The sequence below is a fragment of the Rattus rattus genome, chromosome 3 (genome assembly GCF_011064425.1).
Source record: "Rattus rattus isolate New Zealand chromosome 3, Rrattus_CSIRO_v1, whole genome shotgun sequence".
Lineage (NCBI taxonomy): Eukaryota > Metazoa > Chordata > Mammalia > Rodentia > Muridae > Rattus > Rattus rattus.
Genome location: NC_046156.1, coordinates 16,263,946 through 16,282,995, shown reverse-complemented (window position 1 = coordinate 16,282,995; position 19,050 = coordinate 16,263,946). Strand labels below are relative to the sequence as shown.

General features: G+C 44.8%; 1 protein-coding gene across 1 annotated transcript in view; it reads right to left on the bottom strand.

The window, feature by feature from the left end:
* Window positions 1-19,050, bottom strand: part of Hs2st1 (heparan sulfate 2-O-sulfotransferase 1) — a 140,257-nt gene that overhangs the window by 4,831 nt on the left and 116,376 nt on the right. The window contains exons 4-5 of the mRNA XM_032897235.1: window positions 15,570-15,708; window positions 1,475-1,572 (exon numbers count right to left, since the gene is read on the bottom strand). Of these exons, the coding sequence (XP_032753126.1) occupies window positions 1,475-1,572; window positions 15,570-15,708 (237 nt within the window). The remainder of the gene's footprint in view (window positions 1-1,474; window positions 1,573-15,569; window positions 15,709-19,050) is intronic.

Below are 19,050 nucleotides of genomic sequence, written 5' to 3'. Positions count from 1 at the left end.
TCTGGCTCTGCATTTAAAGTGCCCGTGATCCCAAGGCTGTGGCTTCACCCCTTTGTTTCCTCAACCAAGAGTCAGAGCCACAAACCAGAACACCGGGTGTGGCGGTACAGCCCTGCTGTCCAGGCACTGGCAGTGGAGGCAGGAGGGTTACGAGTGCCAGGGAAGCCTGGACTACAAGAGATTCTATCTCAGAAAAACCTTAAAGGGTGGTGAGGAAGAAGGGATTATTTCTAAGGTCTCCCCGAGTTGGGTAGGAAATATACTAAGTATTCTCTCTATTTAAAACTCAACAAGCAACACTTTATTATTCAAAACCAGGGCCTGGCAAACTTTTTCTACCAAAGGCAGAGAGTAAGCGTTTTAGGCTTTGTAGTCTAACTGGTTTAAGCCACACTGTTTACCTGTGCTATCTCGGCAGATGGTAAACACACCAGCACTAGTGGCTGTGCTTGGTAAAGCTTTATTTACAAGAGCAAGTGCTGTGCCGTATTTGGATCAGAGATTCGTTTCCTTTTCAGAGAAAGTGGTGAAAACCCGAAAAGACTCTTCCAATGTTTCCGGTCCTTTTTCTATGACGATGCTTTGGAGCGGTTTACAAGTGGGGCCTGGAACATTCTGTCAATTTACAATGCTCAAATAATTTAGAAATCTCTTGAATTTCCCATTATAGTTTAAGAAATATACTAATTCTGGATGGATTTTGTTTCTGCATTTCTATCAAAATGACCGGATAAACCAGGTAGAGCAGTGCATGTCTGTGCCCAGCACTGGAGAGTCTGAGGCAAGAGAGTCTCAAGTTCAGATCAACTGATTCAAAACAAAACAAAACAAAACAAAAAAACAACCAAAACAACCAACCAACCCCCCACCCCCAAAACGAACAGTGGGGACATAGCACGATGGTACATTACTTGCCTAGCACATGCAAAGCTCCAGATCTCATCCTTAGAGCTCAAAAATAAATGGCTGATGAATAAATAAATATGTACAATTATTTAAAGAACTTGAACACAGAGCATTCTGGGAATATAAGGTCTTTTTTTTTTAAGGTAAAATCTCTTCTGTACTGCATGTTTACTAGCAGACTAAATTACAGCCATGCCTTAGAAGAGTATTGTTGGACACTTATAAATTCAAAATAAGTTTAACGACAAATTCCTATAAATACTTCTTGGCTTTATTTGATCTACTCGAAGCAGAAAATGCAGGACAAAATAAGGTTTCTGAAATGACCTCTAACCTCTAAGATGGGATTCAGCAGAACAGCACCCTAAGGCAACAATACCAGGTGAGTTGATAAAACACACGTGAGAGTACACAGTGAATTTACGAACATTTAAAGGAACACATGGAGATATTTACATGTTACGTGCGTGTAGACTCTCATAACTCTCTAGTCCTGGCTACCCTGGCCCTGCTCATGAGATGTGGGTTGTGGAAATGAAGAAGACGCCACCTTAGTTTAGTTTCCTACCAGCATTCTGAGCTGTGGCCACAGAAGAACGGGATCTGAAGCCAGAGCTTCTCTGGAGCACAGTCTGAGCCGCCCTCAGCCACGCATTCGTCGAAGGTCTGCAGTAAAGAGAAGAGCATGGGCAAGTCAGAGCAGGGGTTCAATCTCTGAATGTACGTGTGCTTGTGAGGGGAGGCACGCACATGCCATGGTGTGTAGATGGTCAGAACAACCCTGGGCGCCAGTCTCGCCTTAGGTCTGGTTTGACACAGGGTCTTTTATTCCCTGCTGGGGAGGTCAGGCTACCAGGCCCACAAGATCACGGAGTTCCCTTGTCTTCACAGTTCCCATCTCACAATAAGCACGGAGAGTACAGATGTTCACTACCACACCCAGCCTCACACTTGGGAGGGAGCTGAACCCAGGTCTCCACACTTGCACGGCAAGTGCCTTTCCCAGGGGCTCATCTCCGCAGCCCTCAGAGTTGTAGCACAGGGAGTTAGGAAGTCGTGAATGCAGATGTGGGGGAGGAGGTGAGGAAGCAGGGGTTGGGAGATGGCTCGGTGGTTAGGTGTGCTGTACCACACAACTGGGAGCAGAACTGCCCAGCACTCGGAGGTGCTGCTGTGAAGACCTCCATTGGACGACAGTGCTGGAGGAGAGTGCTGGTGAACAGGAGACAAGGCCACTGTTTTCATTGGAGATGAGATCACCTCCAGGGGTTCCCTGAGCTCCCACTATGTACGTGTAGTGTGCCTAAGGGGAAAACGGTGCCCTGGCTACTGCATTCCTTAGGCATTTCCCTACACGGTCTGTGTGAGGGTGAGTTGCTTTTGTGTTTTAAATACAGGCTCTCCCTACTTAGACCAGACTGTCCTTGGATTCAGAGACCTGCCTGCTTCTGCCTCCCAAGTGTTGGATAAAACGCGTTTAAACTAGGCCGGCCTGTGGGCATGCTTCTGAGGATAGCTCAGGTGCACAGCGGAGGTAAGGAGACCTGCAGACTGCACTGCAAGGATGGGGCAGGGGCATGGGAGGTGTGGACTTACTGAAACTACAAAGTGAGCCGAACACAGTTATGGGTGCATTAGTTAATTAACTGTCCTCTGCAGCGGACTAGAGACGCCATCACCACCGCGTGAGTAGCTGCTTCAGTCCTGCTACCCTGACCCCCAGGAGACGGTGGCTCTGACCTGGAACTAAGGTCACGTAAGCCCTTTCCCCCTGAAGTTGCTTCTGTCGGGGTATTTTGTCACAGCGACAGGACAAGAAGACAGTCTGGTTTAGATTTCCTGCCGGGAGCCAACTCCCAAGCCCTGTTTTTGCTGTTCCTCAAGTGGCTTTACCACATGCCAAGTGAGCTCTAAAAAATCAATCAAGGAAGCACATGTTACGTCTCCACTGTTCGCTATTGCCCCCAATTTTCACAAAGTGTGTCTCAAGGAGCCAAGCGTGACAGGTCAGGAAGTTCCTGATCCCTAGCAGGCCCTAGTGCATGGTGTTCCCTGTAGCTCAGTTCAAGGACTTCGCTTCTCCGTGCCTTTACCAAACTAGGGTACAAGGCAGAGGACGAGGAACTTACTAAATAGCCTCGCCATCCCACACCTATTCCATGTGTGCACACGACTGTGAGTGTGACATTCAGCATTAGAAAGGCTGGCCTAACTATAAGAAAGTAGCGTGGTAGGAGACTGCAATACTAAAAGCTTCCACAGAATTAGTATGTAGACAGCGCAGTCTATATACAGACGACTCTGGAGAGTTCATGCATACTATTTTAATTAAACTGAATAATCATACTGGATGGCTATTTTAACTCAACTCTTTAATTAGCCAACTCCTAGTTCCTGTGTTCTTCAAGTATTTTAGTCCTTCAGGCAAAGAAAATTTAGAACATCTTCAAGTCTGTTTTTAGGCAGCGTTTTAAATCTGCTACCTGACTGGGGCAGACTAAAGTTACCTCCAAACCAAACCTTCTGCAGGCTGGGCTGTTAGCCTCCCTTGCACGGGACTCCATGTGGTTATACAGTCACAGGCTTGCTATTGGACTGATGGCAGAACAAACACGGACAACTTCTGGGTCGCCTGCTTCCTTCCCCTGCCTTTTCCCAATGTGATGGTGGCCTGAATTCAACATGAAGGTCTCCTGAGGAACAGCAGACAGCAGTCTACAAGGACACGTGGCACTTGAGGGATGGCGTGCCACAGAGCTTCCTCAAGAGTCTAGATCTTAACATGAGTGCTAAATCCATGCACATAAGCACTTGGGAGGCTGGAGGCCAGAAGTTCAAGACCATCCTTAAGGCTGTAACAGCTGAGTTTGATGCTAGTCTCAGACCCTGCTGAAACACAAACTCAAACCAAAACAAAATAAAAAACAAGCAAAACAATAATAACTAAAAAGTTAGTCAGGTGTAGTGGCGCATGATTTTAATCCTAAGGAGGCAAAGGCAGAGGAGCAAACAGGTGGAGGCAGGTGGATCGCTGTGAGTTCAAGGCTAGCCTAATATACATAGTGAGTTCCAGAACAGCCGGGGCTACAGAGTGAGACTCAGTCTTGAAACAAACAAACGGCTAGGTGCACCCTCGCCCCCAAGGCTTCTATGTGAGCATCTTACTTGAATTGTTTGCCTTATAGCATTTGGTGTGATTAACCCATCAAGTGTGGAAAAATGGTTGACTTTTGCCCTCTGTGTTAGCTAGTCAAGTTTTGTCAACTTGACAAAAGCTAGAGTCCTTTAGGTCAAGGGAACCTCAATTGAGAAAATGCCCTTGGATGGCCTGTGGGCAAGCCTGTGGTACATTTTCTTGATTGATGATTGAAGTGGGAGGGTGCAGTGTGGGCAGTGCTACCTCTTCTATAAGAATGCAGGCTTAGAACCAGACAGCCTCCCTCTCCATCCCCCAGAGCTCCCAGGGACTAAACCACCATCCCAACAGAACACAGGGATGGACCTATGGCTCCATCCACCTATGTAGCAGAGGATGGCCTTGCCAGCATCAATGGGAGGAGGGGCCATTGGTCCTGTCAAGGCTCGATGCCCCAGTGTAGGGGAATGTCAGGGTAGGGAGGTGAGAGGGAGTGGGTGGGTGGGTGAGGGAGCACCCTCAGTGAAGCAGGGTATGTGGGGGTGGGGAGGATAGTGGGTTTCTGGAGAGGAAACCAGGAAATGGGATAACATTTAAAATGTAAATAAAAATCAATTTAAAAAAGGAATGCAGGCTTAGGGGCTGGAGAGATGGCTCAGAGGTTAAGAGCACTGACTGCTCTTCCAGAGGTCCTGAGTTCAATTCCCAGCAACTACATGGTGGCTCACAACCATCTGTAATGGGATCTGATGCCCTCTTCTGGTGTGTCTGAAGACAGCCAGTGGGTGCTCACATACATAAAATAAATGTTAAAAGAAAGAAAGAAAGAAAGAAAGAAAGAAAGAAAGAAAGAAAGAAAAGAAAAGAAAAGAAAAGAAAAAGCAGGCTGAGTAAGCCATGAGGAACGAGCCACTAAACAATACTTATTCATGGCCTCTGCTTCAGATCCTGCCTCCAGGTTCCCGCCCTACCTAGATCCTGCCGTGGCTTCCTTGGATAATGTACTGCAATACATTAATGAGCTTTCTTCCCCAAGTTGCTTTTGATCAATGTTTTATCACAGAGACAGAAATAGAAAATGTTATGGATATATCTTACAATCTTTCAGGTCAAGCAATTATGGAGAAATCTAACAAGACTTTAAAGAAAATGCTCATCAAACCCCTCTACATGGGAACAGCTCTGAGACTGTCTGAGACAAGACAGTGTCGCCAGGCAGACCTCAGTTTGAATACACAGTCAGTATATCTTGCTGGCCTCAGAACTGTCCAGACATAGCACACCATCCTTTCAAACGGCATAGAGATCTACATTACGGCTTGGTTATACACTCCAAGCTAACTTATAAAGGAAACGGATGGATGCATCATCCACTTCAACAGAGAGCAGAGAATCATATTTAACTGAGTCGTGCCCACTGCACATCCACACATATATTATTGCAGAAATGTATACATTACCTGTGAGAGTTCATGAAGTCAGTGCCGCTCTGCTAATATTTACCCTTGGAGATGCTGAGACACTGAGACATATTTATTCCAGCATCTTTGCTGTTTCCTTAGAAGTTCTGCATCCAGCACAATTTCAAAATGGTAGCTAGATCGTCCGCCATCACAAACTGTTCCCGTTAGGACTTCAGTTAAACCCTGACTTTTCTCATCATGCAGAGACTGGACAGTATACACTATAGCTAGTAAGACTGACCAATATTCCATTTGGGGGGAGGGGCAAAAGGAAAGTGACGCCCACATCAGCAGGGAGCAATTGTTAGAGTGATGCCCCCATCCTAAAAGGCAGGATGGGTGGTTTCCGGTTGCTCAACGCATTTGCTGTCATTAGAGGAGGGTTGGTTACCAGTCCTTAAAGGTCTGATCAGGGAGGAAACAAAACATAGAGGTTAGACTCAGGGATTTCTCTCTTTCTCTTTCCTTTATCCTTTTTTCTTATGCTAAAGGGAAAGGGGGGGGAAGGGTTGAAAAAAAGGGGGGGGAATACTGGAAGAATGGAATAAAGGGTTGAATGTTGAATCTACTCATAAACTAGAGCTTCTACAAGCCAAAAGTCTTACATTGGCATAGATCATTGTATATCAATACAAAATTAAGGTTATATTTGGTTACGACATACTATGCATCAACTCTTTTAAGGTATTGTATCTATGTATTTCTTAAAAATGCAATGTTAAGGTTCTAGCCCTTTTGAAGGTTGCTATTACAAACTGTTTAGTGTATTAAGAAATTCAAGGTAATAATTAATTAATCAAACTTATGATCATGTTAGATACTAGTCTAGTTTTTATTATAGAAATATGTAGAGGGCCGCAATAACATTCGCCACCACTAGATGGCGCTGGCTTCCACTGCGCCCCACGTGGAAGGCCAGGTCAGTCAAGATGGCGCTAGCCAGCTCCCCTATGGGAGATTTACAAACAAATGTGCAAGAGTGCCTTCATGCCAGGTCTTTTTGCCCATTATGTGCGCATCTGATGAGGTCTTGCAACCAATCAGGTGTTTGCCTTACGGAGGATAAATTGGTGTGATGCAAGGGCTTCCCCATGAGAGAAGAATAGACAGGAATAAAAGTCACTCATAGTAAGAATTTTATGTCTCCTTCTTGTGTTAAAAGTCGTCGTGGGACATTTTGTCAAACCGGGACAAAAAACATCGCAGGTGCCACGGGAAGCCTCCATTTTGGGAGAAATTCAGAAGCTATGAGTGGGGTAAGACTCTGAGAGACCATGGCTAGCCTTGATCCGCTCCAACTCATGGCCTGTCGGACGCGGCAGGTGCCTGTGGTTGCTCTGGCAACCTTTTTTTCTATTGACCTTGAGTTTTAGCTAAGTAAAAGGCGCCAGAGGTTGCATGGGGCCAGGTAAAACAACAAAGCGGAGAGCGTTGGAGCAAGGAAAAAGATGGTCAAAACAGGGGTAGTGAAAAGTTGCAACGAGAAAAGGAAACTGATCGATCTCTAGCAGTCCCCTCCAAGAGGTGAGAAGTTGGGAAAAGAATGTCCCGGAGAGAATCCCAAAAGAACACAGTATTTTGGGAGAAAAACTTTTTGTCTTGGACTTATAAAGGTATAATTAAGCTCCTGCTCCGGGACGCCATCAGGGCGTCTGCAGCGCTGACATGACAGTTTTTACAGAGTCATGCTGATCAGATTTGATCGAGGCAGACCGCCTGAAAATTTATTCAGGAGAATCAAACAAAGGACATCTCAGTGCCCGTGCACAGCCTGATGGAGTTTATGTGGTGGGTTGTGAGTAAAAATATTCAGGGCTGTGTTTCACTCCCATACCATTGGCAAATGTCGGTTGTGTGCCAGATAATATATCTGAATATACAGGAATTGGGTCTCAACACGTTGGTGGGTCCAGGAATTGAGATTTATCCATCGCCTATATCAACTCCACCAGTGGATAGTCACCGTGAACACCATCTGGTTTTTTCCTCTTTTGTCTATTGTTTGTCTCTGGTGCACCAGGATGTCCCATTGTCTGTCAGTTTATGTCTATAATTTTTGTTTCTCGTTGTTTAAATGTTTTTGTTTCATGTTCAAAAAAAAAATGGTAAAAACCTTATCTGCCGGTTAACCTTTGACTTGGTTTTTAACTTTCGGTTCAAAAGGGAACAAATGAATAGAAAAAGGTTTCAATCAGGTCTTTAAAGCCCTGTGCCTAGAGCCAGGTGTCTAGATTAGCTGGAGGAGCTGCTTAGAAGCTGATTAAGCGTCTACACGGCTGATCTGCTCTTCTCAGCTTCTTGGTAGATGAGTTGATAGCTGTTTCTCTTAGAAAAATCCTGACTGGTTAATTGACTCAACAGGTGACAGGTGCATCTCTTAAAATCATAGCTAAAAAAGGTAAAATGGTGTTTTTGATATGTGTAGCCACTTCAATTTTGTTTCTCATTGGTTTTAAATGTATAAATATGCTCTGCTTGCCTTGGTTGTGGACTATTGGCTTTCAAGTTATTGGATAAAATAATATTGGTAACAGAAAGAAAGAAAACTGTAATTTAGATGAAGTAATTTAGATACACGTGACATTGGGCCACCCTAGTGAGACAGGTCTAAATTGAGTAATATTTTATGGAAAATGAAAAAACCAGGCTTCTAAAGAATTTAGGACATTGTGCATCTCTGAAAAGTTAGGAATTTCCACCAGCGTTCAAATGTAGAATTGATAGTCAAACTTTACAACATAATAGATAGACATGGTGCCTTGGTGACTAGATTGTTTGTTGGGGTTGAGTCCTGCTTTCCAAAGGTGTGGCTTGCCCTGAAGTTATCTGTATTCTAATGCTAATTTCCACTGCCCGGAGAACAGCTTCCCTAGTAATGTACTAAGAGCTCAATGACCTTGTGGTGGTGGTCTGCTGTTACAAGGAGAATTTAAGATTGTGATTCCCCCAGTGTTACATTGACTAACTCAAATTTATTTATAATTGAAGAAAAAATCAAACAGGTAGAGATTGTATTGGACAGAGATTGTTACAAATTTATAAAGGATTGATGAGGTTTTAGAACTTAGTGAGAACATTATCTTACTCCAACTGCCATTTCAAGATAGATTTAGAGGATTGTTTTTATGCAGTTTGTTTACATCCTGGCGATTGTGAGTTTTTATTTTGTGAGCTTTTATAATTTTAGAGAGCCCATAGAGTGATATCATTAAACCTAATAGCCTATATTATGTAATTTTGTTTAGCTTCTTCAATGTAAGAAGTTAGAACTTTGAATCTTTCAGTGTATATGAAAAATTTTACTACAAACTTTTGCTCTCAAAATGAGCTTTAATATTTGGGAGTAGCATGTTTTTCTCAGAAAAAAAATATTTGAATAATTTCAACTTCTAAAGTATATAATTGCTAAGTACCTCCCCTTACCAGAGGACTTACAGGTCTTTGTTATGCACATTGAGATAAAAAGCTGTGTTAATACAGAATAGGCTAGAGTCATGGAAGTATTTTTTAAAAGAAACCTGGTGAAACATACTTAGTCCAAACAACAATTTAATTGGTTATTAAAAATACTGATATTTGGCCTATTCTTATCAAATTTCAGACAAAATTGATAATTTTACTCATTTTACACTTTTTGTAGAATATTTATAGGTGGTTCATCTAATAAAAGGCTGCAGATATAATTAGATCCTTGCTTATTTTCTTGATTTTCTGCTGCTTCAGCACAATTATTAAATTCATGCTTTAGTGCGCTGTTTTTAAAATGTAAAAATCAAGAGTTCATATACTGATAGTCATTGTGTGGTTTCTGTTTTAATTGATTTCAATCACTTAATGCTTTATTGACAGGTTTTTCTACTTGAAATCATGAATGATTCCAGTGTAAATTGTCTGACAACTTCACTGTCCTTTCAGTGCTCTGGCTCAGACAACTAAACAAAACCATAGACCCAGCTCTTTGAAAATGATAATGGAGTTGATAACACACCATCAAAAAAAGAGGAAACTCCATTTGCTTACTTTTTAGGACTTCAGCCTAACCCTGCCAATTTTTCTAAATCATGCAAATCTGGACCTTGTTTACAGTATTTGACATTTCTAATTAATGCTTATGTTTAGGTAAATAAAGTTTTTGAGGTGCTAGAGATGGCTTAGTGGTTAAGAGCACTAAATACTGTTCCTTTATAGGACATTTAAGAACTCAAACTAGATTGCCCCATCCTTAAAAGGACAGATACCAGACAGATTAGGCCTTAAAAAAATCTCACCCTTTAAAATCTCATTCTTTATATATCCAAAAACAGGGGAAACAATAATTTGGTATACAAGTCAAATTATAAATAAAAAGGTCAATTTAATCAGGGAGGACTTATCTTAATAAACAATATTTTAACAATTTTATAAATAAAGGGGAGTTACCTGAATGCTCTTTCCTTTTTATTTCAATTTAAAATTTGGATGCCAAAGTTTATGGCACCTACAACTAGGCATACTCCTGCCTAGGGAAAAGAGAGATCCACATATTGACATGATCCTGTCCAGATATTTTATATGGGGAAGAGGGAATGTTTGTGTTTTTTTCTACAGGATGCTACAAGATGGCCAGCTGCCTGGGTGGTTTGAGACTTGTTGATCCTGGTTACATGAAGATTGAACGGGTCCCTAGAGTCATTTCTCTGCCCTGAAAGGAAGGCGGAAGATCCCCCTTCACCTTTTGTCATCACAGAAATCATTGCCGTTATCAAGTGTTACATTGTGTTCCCGTCCCACTGTTACGCTATTGTACACTGCTGCTTACTGATTCCAGCTGGTTACCCTGTCCCTTCATTTCCTGGATTCTTTTTAACTGGTAATGGTGTTCTATTTTACAGACTTAAAAAGCCAATAAAGCTCTAATGACTGGAGTTCTGTCCTGGTTTACAGATCTCAGAAATTGGTTCCATTGTCTGTTGGTTGTTCCAGAGAAAATGACGATCCTGAACTGTCCTGGAAAAGACTGTACACTTTAATTAATGCAGACATTGTGTCTGCAGTGTGATATCCTCCCCTATTGTTAGACAATACGTGGGTGAACTTTCTGGAGTAGTTACTAACAATTAGAAATTCTAAATTTCATTATAGGAGTGGTTGACCATGATAGTAAATAGCTGAGGAGGACAAATGAGGTGTTTACTCGGGAGTGGCTCTGTTTGATATATGCTGTGGATCAGTATTCATACCATGGTTGGTTTACAAACTCAGATCTCAACAGTAATGTGACAAGGCCGTTATTCAAAGATGTGGCCATTGTAATAAGAGGCTCCACTTTTTTATCTTGCTCAGGTCTGTATCTGGTTCCTGCTCCTGCACCCCAAGGACCTGCGGGACCATTGCACTGGGAGGAGGGTCTCTCTTTGAATTCTGAGTTCTCTGTTTTCCATAGATCTGTGGATCATTGCACTGGGATTGAGAGAGACTCATGATTTTTGATCAGCCTTGCACATGGTGAGTTTCCTCATTGCACTCCATGGGGTGATCTGAGACCTATAAAATTATATATATTGGATGTAGAGGGCCGAGAGGCCACCACTGGAGCACGTGGAAGGCCAGGTCAGTCAAGATGAGCCTTTCGAGAAGCCCTCCTATGGGGAGATTTACTGTGTCGCATGTGCAAGAGTGCCTTCATGGTGGTCTTTGCCCATTTCGAGACCTCCATGGTGTAAGCAACCAATCAGGTGTGGGCGTCACGGAGGATAAATAGGGTGAGCCTCGGGCTTCCACCATGAGAGAAGAGACAGGAATAAAAGTCACCATGCAGATGTCTGGGAGCTTCTTGGTGAAATGATGGGACAGAAATATATTTCCAAAGTTGAACAGATAGTAAATAGCTAGAAACAAGTAATGTTTGCCTATTCAGATATATACTAGACAGACAGATGGTCTTTAAAAAACCCCACAGGTCTATAAATATGACGTTTAAAGATGTTTTATTAATAAAAGGCCTTTTTTGACAATGAGACAGGTATGCTCCTGGCAGCACCCCCACATGACATGTAAGGTGAGGGTGAGCCTCGAGAGCCTCCAGGATGAGCCTCGAGAGCCTCCATGGTGAGCCTCAAGAACCTCCATGGTGAGCCCGAGAGCCTCCATGGTGAGCCTCAAGAACCTCCATGGTGAGCCTCGAGACCTCCATGGTGAGCCTTGAGAACCTCCTTATGGAGTTTGCCTCAAAATGGCAAGCCAGCCACTGGGCAAGCAAAAGCCACTGGCCTTTGCTTCAACTGCTGACTGTTAGAACAATTTTATAAGTAACAATTTCCCTTTATCCCACTAGCTCCCAAATAAATTAAGACAGGAACTGCTAGATTAATTTAATAAATCTTCCAAGCACAATAACTGAACAGTGTTATTAATCTATTTTAATCCTCTAAATTAATCTGGCTACCCACCCCCAGCCAAAATCCCTGAGATCCCTCTCCATGTGTGAATCCTTTCTTCTTTTTTCTCTTTCCCCATCCCCTGGCTGGAATCAGAAGTCCAGCCCTATTCGCTCCCCTGCTCAGTAATTAGCTGATTAGCTTTTATTGATAAATCAGAGAATAAATGGCTAACATTGTTAACACAACACTGAGACAGGAGATTGTTACAATGCCAGGTCCGACTGCAACCCAACGTGGGGGCAGAGAAATCAGCATCTGAATAGTACACAGGAACTATGTACACAGCGGGCAATAACACTACACTACAACTGGCTACTATGCTATCCAAACTGGACACACGTGAGGCAGGGAAGCTGACCGCTGAGCTCTGCTGCTAAGACAGGGCAAGCAGTCCTTCATATTTCCTGCTGCACAAAACTCTGTCAGACATTCTGGGCCACAAGGCTGAAGACGGTGCTCCAAGGACACAGAGACATTTGGGGGATGCCAGGCAGCTGACTTCCTTTGTCATTCTATAGCTCTGGAAACTGCTTGTATTCCCTGCATACTCGGGTGACATTTACTCCTGCTCAGTTCTCTGGTGGAGTTGAAGACTAGATGGTTATAGTTTTACCACTAAGTTTAAGTGGTTTAGGACTTAAGGAAACGTCTGTAGATCTAGGAGATGTTTTAGGCTGACGATGCAATGATAGAAATGGAAAGTACAGAACTCTGTGTTCAGAAGGATAGAGGAGAGGCAGCAGGATACTCTTGTCCAAGGTTACCAAATGTATATGGATGGGACACCAGGAATGCAACCTTGCCCGTTAGTTTTCATAATTGTTATTACTGTATATAGTTTAAGACCACAAGAGGAAGAGTCTTCTATTGGACTAAAGGGGGAGGCGGAGAGAATCTCTTGTATGGAAGCATCTCCCGTCAATTAGAAAGCTATTAGCTTAGGCAGGAAATGGGAGGTGGGAATTCTGGCAGGCAGAGAGGATTCTGGGATAGAGTCAGCTGTGGGAAGAAATTTGCACAACAAAAGACATGGTCACATGAACCTGGGGAGAGGTAATGGGCAGGACCCATTCTAGAATAGAATACACAGGTTAAGTTCTGAGCTAGTTGGGGAACACTCCAAAGCTTATGGCCTAGGTGATTACATACAAATGATGTCTCCATGTCATTATTTCAGGAATTTGGGAGCAGCTGGAAGCATAAGGCTACAGTAGCCTATGAGGGCGATGCTGAGTTGAAGTCATACATGGTGAGAATTAGCAGTGCCAATCAGTGGTACCCCAGCTTGGATGTTGGTGATGTTTTCTCAAAAGGAGTCAATTGTGTCACTTGAAAGGAGACAGTTAAAGGTGTCATCAGTGTGTGGTCCTAACTCTGAGTTGCGCTGGTCTCTGGTAGCTTTGGCCAAGCTTGGAGACACACTGAGCTCTTATCTAAGATGCAGAAGATGCTGCTAAGTAGAGGCCATAATCCTTGAGACGGCCTCCAACACAGGACACTGAGCATGCCTGTGAGCAACAGATCTGACGCTAAGCACTCTACACGGCACTGTCAGCAGCGGCTCGTAGGCACTGGTGAGCTGTAGGCTTGTGGTGGAGCACAGGCTTCCCAGTGCAGTTCCTCACAGCTGATGCTGACAATGTCTGTGGCGGGATTCATGAATGTGAATTTTTGATAATGTCTAGTCGAATGCATTAACCCTTGGGAGCCCTGTGTAACTGTAAGAACAACAGCCGACATTACAGACTGCCTAAAAGAACAATTCCAAGGGCAACATCAAGTGTATTAATAGATTTTTTTTTCTTCTTTTTTCGGAGCTGGGGACCAAACACAGGGCCTTGCGCTTGCTAGGCAAGTGCTCTACCACTGAGCTAAATCCCCAACCCCGTATTAATAGATTTTAAGTGTACAAGTTCACTGTGGCTTCATGTCCTACATGCTGACCTTCCACTTATCAAATTCACTGTAGTGTTAGTAAGTAGCCTTAACTTTTGGGAAAGGCTGTTAAAACTCTCTTTTCCAAATGCTTACCTGCATAAGGCTGGATTTTCTTTATATACTTAACCAAAAACAGTGCAACTGAACGGCACCCTCTTGACTTTACTAGAACACTGTGTTACCATGAGCAGGTGTCCTGGAATGAGCCTTTAAAGACGCCCTCTGGCCAGTGAGAGGGCTTGGCAGGAAAAGGTGCTGGCCAAGTCTGAAGGAGCCAAGTCCCGCCCCTGAAACCCACACGGTGAGAGAACCAACTCCAACAGTTGTCCTCTGTCATGTGTTCTGTGGCACACATGCTCTTCTCAAAAAAATAAAATGATATAAAATAAATGGGAAAAATAAAACAAGCTAAAATTACCTATGTAAACTATGAATTTACTCATGCTGGTAAATACTAACAGGTGACTACAAAAACAAAAGTTCTCTGGGGTCCCTAATTTTCTTTAATATTTGTGTGTACATGTATGAGTGTGCTTACACATGCATGTATGTGTTTGCTGAGGCCATAAGAAGATACCAAATTCCCTAGAGTTGACATTACACACCGTCGTGAGCTGTGAAACAGACTGGGGCAGGACGTGTTCTTCAGCACTGAGCCGTCTCTCAGTCCTGGGCCTTTATTTTCATGTAACAAAGAGTTAACACTTAGAACGCGCTGTACACTGGCCGTCACACTGAGCACACCCAGCACAGCTCTGCACACGTCACGTGTGTGGCTGCTTGGTAATTCACAGGTAAACTAGGTGCTGTGATGAACTGTAGGGCTTCAGAGGTGAATGAAATACGCGCTTCAAGAAGTTACCACAACTGAGGAACTAATACATGCACGACATCCGAGCGCCATAAGTAAATGCTTTAAAGTGGAGATCTGCATGGACGTGAGTAACTCAGCTTAGGAGCAGCCACGGCAGAGGCCGGATCTGATAACACTCGAGAGGAAACGGTGCAGAACCCCCAGGCTGAGCCTACGATACTTACCGTGGTGCCCACCATGCTCACCTTGCCTGGAGCTGCTGTAGCAAAGCAGCTTTCATAAACCCACGACTACAAGTAAACGTAGACGGCTTAGAAGACTAAACCAGAATATACATGAAAACAGCTTCCCTGACGATGGCCTCCTAGAAGACTGTCGGCAGTTACCGGACGATATTGATGATCAACTTAATCACCTTGTGCACGAAGTTCTGGCCTTGTGAAGTCATTTCCAGGGAGGTATAACTGAACATGTGTAGCACTTATGTGTGTGCACGAATGTTTATGTGTGTGCGTGCCAGTGCGTGTGCGTGTGCATGTGTGTACGTGTGTGTGCCTGTGCACACGTGCACATGCCCTGGACTGAACAGAAGGGGAAGGAGCTAGTAGAGCCCAGCACTCATCAGTCCAGCCTCCTTGCCTCTCCTGTCCCTCCCACTACACGCCTCCCTGCCCTGTCGGACTGTTTCAAACTGAACTGAAACAACCCCTCCACTCCGTAAGCTGTTGTTGTCAGGCATTTTGACACAGCACTGGGGACGACGTATACAGCAGACTATAAGAAGACAGAATGATATGTGACTCTTCACTGTTGCTTCTGTGCAGTCCTGGGCTCCTTCCAAACTGTCAACATTGAACAAAGCGCACACTTGCGGTCAGCAGCAAGCACGTTACCTTCTTGTCTCCTTGTTTCCGTCTCCTTAGTCCCGGTCTGTAATCATCTCCAAACCTCAGAAAGTAATAGTAGGAAACTAGCCTCTCAATAGGGTCCCTGATGACATTGATATAAATCGGCTTCTTCTTCACCCCGAATCTGAAACACACAATCCAGTGATGAGGTCAGCATTTTCATCAGTCCAGGCACGGCCTGAAGTTACGTGCAGAAGTCTAAAGTATTGTGGTATAGGGAGGTAATAAAATTGAGCACGTGAAGACTGAGAAATATTTCATATTTAGGATGCAATAAAGCAAATAAAAAACAGTTCAAGAAATGACAGAGAATACCTACCTATGTCCTCGAGGAGTAAGGAGGCAGTCTGTCCTGAAGGACTGGGCCTTGTAGAGACCCTGAGGTGTGTGGGCCTGGCAGGCCCGCTCCAGCCACACTACGCCTCAGTGGCACATTTATGCCTCTACTTACTGAGGAGTTTAAGCAGCCACACAGCCTATGTTGAGAAGATGGCACAGTGAGGCTGGAGACCAGATTCCAGGGAGCCTATCAGTGGTACCTCATCCAGGACCCTGTGCGGCACTCAGGACGTGTCTGACCCCATCACTGGGCACACCATGAACAACTCCAACCCCACGTTTGCCGGGCCTGACTCTAGGCCTCCCACGGAGGTCCTCCTTCCACGTACTCTGTAGAAACTGGCAGGTGTTCCACGCACCCAGATTATGAGGACACCTGCCCAGCTTTCTTAAGAAAGTGGCATCTACCTGCCAGTGCTATCCCACAAGCCCGCAGGAATTTAACAAATGCTGACCTGCTGAAATAGCAACATCAACACTACATTTACAATCCAGTTAGAACCAACCAGCCTGTGAGACACACACCTTAGGACTCGCTGCCAGGCCACTGTCTTTACCTACTAAACGGGGAGGGAGATGACCTGATGCACAATAGCAGTGCAGAGAACAAACTACTGTCAAACCCCAGAAAAAGGGACCTGACCTCTGCAGTGCCCGACAGAAGACTGTCCTGTGTCCAGGTCTCCCCTGTCTACTCACCTACCAATTCTCAACTGTTTTCCTAAAGCACCATTTGTTAGATTACCCGCTCTTCAGAAACCTGAAAGAAACCTCGTTGATAGCTGAAATCAAACCTAATCATCTGGGATTTGGGGTGTCGCTTGCCCATCATGTCCAGGGCCTAGACTGCATCCCTAGTACCCCCTCCTCCACACACACACAAACCAACAGCACCAACCCCATCCCAACTCCTCCGTTATCTTGCACCTTACTTAATGTTTTCTTCAATTCTACTCTAGGCAGAAGCTATACGTCTACACAGTCAGGCCTGCTCCTACCACATCCCAGAAACCACCCTGCTCACCCTTATCTACAATGCTGCTCTTTGTTGGCTTTTCCCTCCTACAGCCTCGCCCCATTTGTGTGCGTGTGCGTGTGCACGTGTGTTCCAAACATATGCCAGGCAATACTCTAGACTGCACAGCTGCAACAGTGTGGGGGGGGGGAAGGGCAGAAAGAAATGAAAGAAGGGGGCTGGAGAGATGGCTCAGCGGTTAAGAGCGCTGACTGCTCTTCCCTAAGTCCTGAGTTCAATTCCAGCAACCACATGGTGGCTCTGACGTCTGTAATGGGATCAAGGCCCTCTTTGGTGCGTCTGAAGACAGCTACAGTGTACTCACATACATACATAAATAAACATTAAAAAATATTTTTAAAAAAAGGGAAAGAAAGAAGAGACCTTGCTCCTTTGGGGCTAACGTTTTGGAGAACACAGTTCAGAGCCTTTTTTCACCAAGCCATCACTGATGATATATGCGAAAGGGACACATGTAGATGTGGTGGGGAAAAGCATTCTGGGAAGAGGGAACCCCTAAGGATGACGGTCTTGAAGCTTCTAGTGCCAGCTGTCTGGAGGAAGAAGAATGTGGCTGCAGCATGGGGAGAGTGAAAGGCAGCAAGGGGAGGTTGGGAGCTTTGGGGAGAGCAGGCGTGTGGGCCTGTAGGCCGCTCTGAGCGTTCATTTCTGTGAGTCAACTGTGAGGCCACTGGAGGGTTCCAGTAGAGAAGTGCCATGATCAGTCTGTTCAGAGGTGAATGGCTACTGTTCAGACTGAAGATGGCTGGCTGTGACACACTCTTGTGACCCCGATGACCACTGTGTACAGTGCTAGCAGCCTTCGTCAGGCACCTGCAGTACCTGTGAGCTATGAGGCTCAGGTGAAATCAACTCTGGGCTTGACTTGTTAATGCTCACCCCCAGCTGCACGGTGTCTTCTGAGTGTCCAGAAACCAGCAACAAGGAATGTTGTAGACGTGTAGCAAGCACTATGACCTCAGGAGTGGTGGAGGCTACAAAAAGGCTGCAGCTGCAGAGCACAGGACTTTACCACAAGTGCGAGCAGCACCCAGGCCTCAGGGTGAGCTGCGTGGATAGACTGTGGGAACTATCCACTCAGGAAGTTTTGTGAGCAGGCACCCAGCAGGGAGGCACTGGAAATACTCAGGAAGCACTTGAGCTTAAAGAGACAGTCAGGTAAGAAGTGCAAGCAGGGAAAACACAGGGCATGGCGCTCCTCCATTTTCCATTCAGCAGTGAGTTAGACCTCACGCAGAATGTTTGCACTCCTCCTTGTCTCCCTAGTCTTGGACGCATGGACCAGGGGCTAGGAAACAGGACGCGGCCCATTACAAACCTCTCCCTAATCAATGTACAGTCTGTGAACACTCTGGGTGGCATTTATTATGTATGAAGCAAGACTTTAGTGAGGTACTCTGTGAACTCATTCTGAAACAGGAATGGACTATTACTTGTAATTGCAGAAGGGTTATATAGGCATAAAGGACTGGAGGCAAGGGATTAGAACAGAAAACGGGCACAGTAAAAATGGCATCTGGGACACACAGCACAGCCGGGTGAGAGACAAAGCTAACAGGGTTTACGGTTTAACCTCTGCTGACTACATAGCTTACATGGGGAGAAAAGCAAATTCCTTTAATCCTGGCCAGGGAGGAAGGGTAGAAATTCATCTGTTCAAGGACAGCAGACTACTGACTGGCGAGAATGGTCTCCTGGAAAGAGTCCAGGTGACTATTTTCTAATCCACCTACCCACTTACCTGCCTACCTACCTACCTACCTACCTACCTACCTACCTACTAGCAGGCTGCTGGACCACCCTTCAGAAATGTATGCATGCCAGACATGCACTGCACAAAAGGAGCGGACATTGGCATTATTTCCTTACAGCCACTTGCATAGCCTGGGTAGAAAAACCAACAACAGCTTTAAACTGAGGGCACATGCAGGCGCCTGCTGTGTGCAGGAGCCTGATGCTGGCTGAGGTCTCAGAGAGGCGAGGCTGGAGGAAGGCCTTTGGGAGAAGCTGCATTCTGAGGCTTCTGCAGTTAGATTCAAGCATCAGTCTTTAAAACAATGACTGTTGCTGCTGCTGTGCGCCTGCGCATGT